The sequence below is a fragment of the Platichthys flesus genome, chromosome 20 (genome assembly GCF_949316205.1).
Source record: "Platichthys flesus chromosome 20, fPlaFle2.1, whole genome shotgun sequence".
NCBI classification, from domain to species: Eukaryota; Metazoa; Chordata; class Actinopteri; order Pleuronectiformes; family Pleuronectidae; genus Platichthys; species Platichthys flesus.
The window spans coordinates 4,905,438-4,914,146 of NC_084964.1; the positions used below are offsets into that span (position 1 = coordinate 4,905,438).

Consider the following 8,709-nt stretch of genomic DNA (forward strand, 5'->3'; position numbering starts at 1 on the left):
AAACTGTGGCCGTTAATGAAAACATCTGTAAGTGTAGGAAATGGTTTTGTTGCAAACATTTTCTGTTGATTGAGTTAATAAAGTTTCTGATCGATTAGTCCTGAGACTGTGGAAGTTTTGATTCCCGAGTCGGACCAGAGGGATTTTCATTCAGTCTCATGAATGTTCACTTGGAGGTCAAAGGTCTCAGATGAAACTAATTCTTCCCTCGTTAATGTGTTATCTGAAGAAATGCCTCTTGACTCAAAGATAAACTGGTCAGAGGTCACGGTGACATCATTTTGTTAATGGAATAGGAACACTTGGAGGTTCTGACACTGCACAGGTTGCTGTTTCTAATCCACGCCTCCTGATGGCAAACTCCTCCTTTATGCTTTTGAGTTCAAACATCAGAACGTTCAGGACATTTCTGCTGCTGTTTGTCTTTACTTCTTTTTAAAAATATTAAACTTTTACTGTATTTAAATCGCTCATTCAAATAAATGGGGAAAATGTTCAACTCTTAAAAAATGTGAGCTGTTTCAAATGTTTTGGATTAGTATCGTGTCTGCGTATGAAGTCTCATCTGCTGTTAGAGGAATGTTTCTTCTCTCGTCGCTCTCCACTCGTTCACTTCACACTAATGAAGCTGTGTTTCATTCTGCAGATGAATTTGTGTTCGTTCACTCACTGATTTACTGACAAATTACACATCCAGGTTTCCTGTTGATTCAGCTCCTGTTCAGGTTCTTCAGCTTCAGCAGCTTGGCCAATTCTAGAAAGTGATTTACAGCAAAAGATACTGAAATCGTGGATGTGTGAGATTAAGTGTGAACCAGCACTTTTTAAAATCCAAACCTAGGATTTAACCTTTGGAAACATGAAGTTCTCATATTTAATATTGATAGCAGTAATTTTTAGAATTTGTGGTTTTATCAGACTTCTTTTAGGGAAACACAAGACACAAAGATTAAAATGTTTAATAGCATTAGTACAGCTGAAATACTCTGTGCATGCAAACCTGTTAATATATCCAGGTTATACTACAAATTAACAAATAACATTTAATTTAAGAAATACACTTTACAGAGTTCAATTTCCATCACTCAAAACATTAGTAAATTCAATACAGTCTGTTCTGTTTAATAAACCTTACAAACAAGCTGTTTCTTAAAGGAGCGAGCAAACATTTCCTCCACATCAGCAACACATGACTGCAGCCAGTTTCCACTGAATATGGATTTTAAGAATATGTTTCAATGTTGTCTTCCTCTAATAATAATGTATGAACCTTTCATAACTAAAACCTGCTGTTATATATGCATCACTATTATTAACATCAATATTACAACCACTATTGAACAGGTATTCTACAGAATTAGAAATTATATTGAAGAAGTTTCAATAAGTATATATTATCTCTACCATCAGAACATTCTCAAGCTAGATGTCGTTAAACTCAAACATTTCCTCACGTTGAAAAATAAACTCAACGACTTTTCCCTGTCAGTCACTGTGTTGTGATCTGGCTCCGTACGAATACAAGCTGAATTCAAATGTGATCAACGGTGTTCACAACAGCTGAATCTATAAATCTACCTGGATTTACTTTTCCCTGAATTAGATGAATGCAAATAGATTCAGATTGTGTGTGGATGATATCTGGTGGATTTATTTCTGAGATTCTTTCAGCCTGGACAGAAACCTGTCTACTTCTTGGTTGCCCTCTCTGTGTCTGATCTTCTCCAGAAGCATGATGCTGTTCCCCTGAAAGAAGGACTTGATTGGAATCTCCGCCGCCTTCATGTGATACTGGATTGACATGTTAGGCTGCCGTTGAATGAAGTACAGATGTTTTGCGTAGATGTTGAAGAAGACTTGTTGTTCAGCAGGTTCCAGATCCTCTACGAGCAGCTGTTGGAAGATCTTCTCAGATTTGGCCTTGGTGTTCTCTGACATTGCGTAAATATTCGCAAGGTCTATTCTGTTCATAAATGAGGAATCAGGATAAAGAGAAAGCAACTCCTCATGGGCACGGATCCCTTTCTCTATCAGGCTCGGACTTGGGCGACTGTCCCTCTCCCAGATCTTCCATTTGTAGCTGAGTGCGACACATCTTTTCAGATAACGTTCTTCCGGATGTAGCTTTAGAGCCTCTTCTGCCAAAGCCACAGCCTCGTCCAAGGAGGTGAAGCTTCTGTAAAACCACAGCAAAGGTTTGATTCCACTATAGCTGCTGACAGGGTTTCTCAGAACCTTTGTGGCTAACTCACATGCTCCACTTTGGTCTGTTTGTCCTATCTTAGCAAGTTGCAGGAGGTAAACGGCAGCAAGGTACAGGTTGTCTGGATCCTGTTCCTTGGCTTTTCTCAGCTTCTCCATGATGTCTGCCTCGACCCCTGTTTTGCTTTGTTTGGACACGTAAACTAATGCTAACACGTGGCTGGTCTGCCACTCCACCATATCCGGCTGCATCCGGATGGCTCTCTGGAAGTAATCAGCTGCCAGAAGCTTCTGTTCTCTGCTGAACTTCATCAGAGTCCAGGCTTTTTCAGCGCAGATCTCTGGGTGCAGCTCGTCCTGTGATGGATCCTCAGTCATCAGGCCGTCGACCTTTGACAGACAAGCCCGACTCTCTGCTTGTTCTCCCTGATGGTGGTGCAGCCAGGCCCGGTTCCCGTAGGTCACCACCAGCCAGGGACCCTCCTCTGCTCCTCTCATCTTCCTGAAGGCCCTCGCTGCTCTGCTGAAGAAACTCCTAGCTTCTTCAATGGACCCCAGCTGGAAGTGGATGTACCCCTGCAGGTTGTAAATATGTCCCAGCCACTTGCATCCTTCCTCTGTGCGGATATCCTGCAGCATGTCCTTGATTCTCAAAAGTTTCTTCCTGCCGGGCTCCAGATCCCAGGTGAAGTGGCACTGCAGCGCCCCCAGTCTGCCCTCCAGGGTTATTTCACTCTGAGCACTGATGGGAGATTAATTATAAACATCGAAACACATCATCAGTGAGTTGATATAAAATGTTCTGACAAAAGGATTCATTCATCAGTAAAATGACAATGACTCAAGATCCTGATTTACTTCAATTATAATTATCTAAAGGAATTGTCTTTTAAACAATTTCATGTCTCTTTTTTTTTTAGTGCTGCCTTGTGTAACTTCTGTAATCTGGCTTTTGAAAAGTTCTCTATAAATAATAATGATAACAAGGACTGAGAAGAAATGTATCAAACCTCTCTGGATTGCCACGAAGCTTCTGGTCCTCTCCTTCTCTCAAACTGGTCAGATCTTCAGACAGGACGAGGTCTGGATAAGCAGAGTTTGGGTCCAGAACCACAGGACTGTAGGACACCATGTCCTTCGTCTTGTTCAAGATGTTGAAGCTCAGGTTGCCCAGATGTTTGGCAACGTCTATCAGAGCTCCTGAGGCCAGCTGTGGATCATCCAGCGGGTGGCGCTGCTGGACTCGTTCCATTGCAGCTTGGTAGTTGAGTATGAACGAGACATCTTCAGCTCTCAGCTCGTCCTCTGAGGTTCTGATTGTGTCTGAAAGAGCCGTTATGTCTCTGCTCAGAGCCTCAATCTTCTCCTTCATCATCTGACTCTTCTGCTCCTCTTCCTCCCTTAGTGCAGCTATCCTGGCCTCCTCTTCCTCCTCCAGAAACTGATGAAGCTTTTTAAACTGCTCCTTGATCGTTGTCTCTGTTAGTCCGGCCTGGACCTTAATGTGTTCCGCTGTTTGTTCGAACTCTACTTTAACTCATTCAAAACACTGTAACTCCTTCAAGGGCTCCAGAATGTCCTGAAGCTGCTTCTTGTGTTGTTGTGAAGTTTCATCGATAGGTCTGATTCTGTGGTCGGTGTGTTTTTCTGAATCTCTGCAGACGACACACACTGGCTGCTGATGGTCCAGACAGAAGAAACTGAGTTTCTCTGAGTGCTGACTGCAGAGAGCATGTGAAGAGCCCTGATCTCTCTCCTTTAAGAAGGTCTCACACAGGTTCTTTAACACCAGGTTACAAGGTGGTTCGAACTTTGAAGATCTTCTCTCACAAAGTGGACACTCTTTTACTTCTTTGTCTTTCCACCAGCTCTTCACACAGTCTTTACAGAAATTGTGGCTACATGACAGAAGAACAGGATCTGTGAAGACATCATGGCAGATGGGACAGTATAGATCCTCTTCTAATCTGGAAGCCATTGAGTCTCCGGGTGAAACTGAAAACAGACATTCAGTCAGTCACAGCTCCACGAACTTCACTGAGGTTTACTTCCCCTCTGAGTCAAGGTGTTTGTTATACTCACGTTCAGTGTGTGGAGCGACGGCAGGTTGTAGTTTGACTCTTCTCTCATAGCTGGACTCACTCAGGACGTTTGGTCTGGTTCGGGTAGTTTTGTTTGCAAGGTGAATGTGATCGTCTGGTTTTCAGCCTGCGTCTCTTCAGGGAGGAACTGATGTTTCTGAAGTGTGTCAGGACATGATTGTAAAAAGTAATTCAAGCCTTGGATTTGATAACTGGTCAAAAGTCAATTGTCAGCAACAAGCTCACAACGACAAGAGACTTGGCTGTAAAATTCAGCCTTGAGGCAAAATTCAGACGTTGGTGAAAGTTAAATATTAACAAAAAATGCAGGGTGGAGGTGTCTGTCCCGTAACTGCAGAGCTATAGAGAGCTAAAGTACAAACAAATGGAAAAAGAGTCAAAAAATTAAAACAACTTGATTTGAATTTAAGAAATTAAGTTAAGTTGCGGATCTGGGGTCGAATCTAGGAATTGTTTTTCTTTCTTTAACATAATGATGTATAGGGCTTTACATTTTCACTGATTTCCCCGGGAATAATTCATGGATCTTGATGAAAAAAGACCAGGTTGATCTAGATAACTCAAGTAATAATAATAATAATAATAATAATACATAACCTAAATTTCTAGGACTGCAAAGCAGCTTTGGGTGGGCCCCAGCACATGCATTTTGAAGCGTTGCATGCGTTTTGCCTTTTGCCTGAAAACAAATAAAAAATAATTAAAGCCCTCAAAAAGCCAATTAATTTGCCTGAACAATAACAATAATAACTGGAAAGTACCAACTATAAAAAATGTCTAGGACTGCAAAGCAGCACTGGGGGCGGGCCAACCACATGCATTTTGAATTGTTGCATGCGTTTTGCATGAAAAAAATAAACAATGACTGAGGAAATATTGACACATAGAGCTGTTCAGGCTTGGACTCTGATCATGAGACAGAAGTTTGGTGGTGATAGGAAAATGCAGAGTGGATTTATGACAACAACAGAACCTTCGCCAAAGGAGATGTTGCAACGGTTTGAGGAAATGTCCGAATTCTGAGAGAGAGGAAGAATGAGAGAGAGACGTCACCTTTGCAAAACAAAAAGATTCCTTTGATCTATGACGACTGACACTGTCACTGCAGGAGTGGAATTGTTTACGCACGAGACATGTGTAGAATTATGATAGGAGAGAGTGCTACTAACTCAGCGCAATACCTATGTCAAATGAAACTGTGTCACGCCGAATATCAGAAATGTCTAGTGATATCAAAGGGCAACTAATACACTACATTCAAATCAGTCCTTACTATGCACTGAAGCTGGACGAATCCACTGACATGGTTGGACAGGCCCAGCTTCTCACTTTTTCAGGTATGTGCGGAAAAAGGAAATTGAGGAGGACATCCTGTTTTGGCCTCTTCACACCCGTACAACAGGGGAGGCAATCTTTAATGTCCTTGACTCGTTCATCCAAGACATCGCGAGGCACTTGCTGCCAAGAAAATGCCACCGCTCTTCGAGTCAGTGCTTCACCAGGCCATGAAAATAATTAACCATATTAAAGCTCGTCCACTTAACTCCCGTTTGTTTAGGGTCCTCTGCCAGGAGTTGGGTCAGGGCACGAACAGCTGTTGCTGCACACTGAAGTTCGCTGGCTCTACAGGGGGCGGGTGTTACAACGGCTGTATGAGCTGAGAGAGGAGGTATAGCTGTATTTGACTGAAAGTCAAACAGATCTGGCGAAGCACCTGGATGATGCCATGTGGCTTGCCTCTCTCTCCTATTTGGTGGAAATTTTTGACCCGCTGAGTGGCCTTAACCTGTTTTTGCATGGCCACGAATCTAACGTTGTGCTCCTCGCTGATAGAGTGAAAGCCTTCACGCAAAAAATTGCTCTCTGGCATGGTCGCATCAGTTCTGGAAACTGCGACATTCAAGATTCAAGATTCAAGATTCAAGATTATTATTGTCAAATGCAAAACAATAACAAGTAAGCTGGCAATGAAATGCTTGAGTCTCAGGCTCTCTTCTAACAATGCTGAAGTAATTACACACTATACAATAAAATAAGATAGAAATAGTATTAAATAGAGTATCAAAATAGGAAATAATGTATATATATCTAAATATATATAAACAGCTGAGGAGAAAATAAAAAAACAAAAGTGCAAAAATGCAGATATGTCACGGAGACGAGTTTAAAAGTCTTATGGCCTGGGGGATGAAACTGTCTCTGAACCTGGTGGTGCGGGCCCGGATGCTGCGATGTACCGTCAGCCAGATGGCAGCAGGCAAAAATGTTTATGGCTGGGGTGAAAGGGGTCTTTAATAATCCGGCTGCTCTTCTTCCTGCACCGCTGGGTGTAGAGGTCCTCTATGGATGGTAGCGCTCTCCTGGTGATGTGCTGGGCAGACTTCACCACCCTCTGTAAAGCCTTGCGGTTCAGGGCGGTGCAGCTGCCATACCAGGCGGTGATGCAGCCAGTCAGGATGCTCTCTATGGTGCATCTGTAGAAGTTGCAGAGGATCCTGGAGTCCATGTGGAGCCTCCGTAGCCTGCGGAGGAAATAAGAGCCGCTGTATGGCCGTCTTCCTGATGGAGTCTGTGTGATGGGTCCAGGTCAGGTCATCAGTGATGTGGACCCCGAGGACCTCCACCGTGGCCCCGTTGATGGAGAGGGGGGCGTGTTCTTCTCCTCGTCTCTTCCTGTAGTCCATGATCAGCTTCTTCATTTTGCTGACGTTGAGATGGAGGTTGTTGTCCTGGCACCAAGATGTCAGGGCTCTGACCTCCTCTCTGTAGGCCTTCTCATCGTCGCCGGTGATCAGGCCTATGACAGTGGTGTCATCAGCAAACTTAACGATGGTGTTGGAGCTGTGGGTGGCCACGCAGTGATGCGTGAACAGGGAGTACAGAAGAGGACTGAGCACGCAACCCTGGGGGGCACCGGTGTTGAGAGTCAGGGTGGACGATGTGGTGCTGCCGATCCGCACTGCCTGTGGTCTGCCCATCAGGAAGTTCAGGATCCACTCATGGAGGGCGATGTTGAGCCCAAGGTCTCTTAGCTTGGTGACGAGCTTCAGGGGCACGATGGTGTTGAATGCTGAACTGTAGTCGATGAACAGCATTCTCACATATGTGTGAGAATGCCGTACCGTGTTCCAGGTATGGCAGGTAAAGAGCGCCATGGGTAGTCTCCTTTGTTTGTCGTCGGAGGCGGTGAAAAAGTGTTTTTTACCGTCAAACCGATGGACAGAAGTTGTTCTCTATCATATATGAAGATTTGAGGATCTTTGCAAGGCAAAGCAGGCTCATGTATCACATTGACAGACCTAAAGATTTTTTTTAAAGATCGCAAGAGGCCCATAATAATAAAAGTATGGAAAAGTTGAGAACCCCTGCTGTAGAGTGACACACTGAGTTCCATGGAGTAGCACAAGTGACAAGGAAATGGTAATAAATCATTTAATTTATTAATAAAAAATTGAGAAAAACACGCATTAATGCATTTATTTACAAATGAATTCATAAGTCAATAAACAAATTATGTTACAAAGTTGATCTTTTTAGATTCCATATTTTAATGGGCAATGAGAAAGAATTATAAAAATAACCGTGACACTTATTCACAGTGATGTCTGATCTTTGGATCATACATGTACACATACAGTTAACCCATACATACTGTATGTTTGTTTTCTCTAATGTGTAGACTATTTTTTATTGTTACGTTATTCATTTAAAAAGAAATAAAATACCATACGAACTAATTTGGTGCAATAGAATAATTATTAATCCCTGTTTTGTTGATGGAGCCGATAGAGACTTTGCAGGGATCCATGTTTGCGCCTTCGGTCAATCAACATGTTCCTTTTAGAAGTAGTAAAGTAAAGTTATTGTTAAAAAATCGTACTTTTTTAACAGTATTTGATGCCCTGTTAAAGATTCTTGAGGCTTCACTTTAACCTCCTAATACCCACACACTGATCAAACATGAGACATTAGAGAGCACACGGTTTTATTTAGTGCAACAGCAACTTTTCAAACATATTTCAAGTCAACTTGGGAACATCGCTTAAAGATTTATTGAAATAAAGGTTCAACATTTGTAAACAGGAAGTAGCTTCGTGAAGCAGCACAAAGGTCAACGGCATCTTGATCAGGGACAGATGCTGGATTCCATATTCAGAGAGCAGCGTGAAGTCTCTGTCCAACATCTTGTCCGTGAAGATCAACCACAGAGCCTACTCTCCTGCACACACACACACACACACACACACACACACACACACACACACACACACACACAGACACACACACACACACACACACACACACACACACACACACACACACTCATTCTCTGAAATTCCCCTTGTTCCTCTTTTCAAACTTTCATAGTAGTCGAGAAATTAGGAATCTAAAAAGACAATGATGA

General features: G+C 42.7%; 1 protein-coding gene across 1 annotated transcript; it reads right to left on the bottom strand.

Moving 5' to 3' along the window:
* Positions 1–944: 944 nt before the first annotated feature.
* On the bottom strand, positions 945–4,190 carry LOC133931781 (interferon-induced protein with tetratricopeptide repeats 1-like). Its single transcript, XM_062378734.1, has 3 exons — positions 3,759–4,190; positions 3,213–3,728; positions 945–2,944 (listed from the first exon to the last, which is right to left on the bottom strand). Exons 1-3 carry the CDS (start codon positions 4,178–4,180, stop codon positions 1,651–1,653), a joined length of 2,232 nt encoding a protein of 743 aa, XP_062234718.1. The 5' UTR covers positions 4,181–4,190; the 3' UTR covers positions 945–1,650.
* Positions 4,191–8,709: the final 4,519 nt, after the last annotated feature.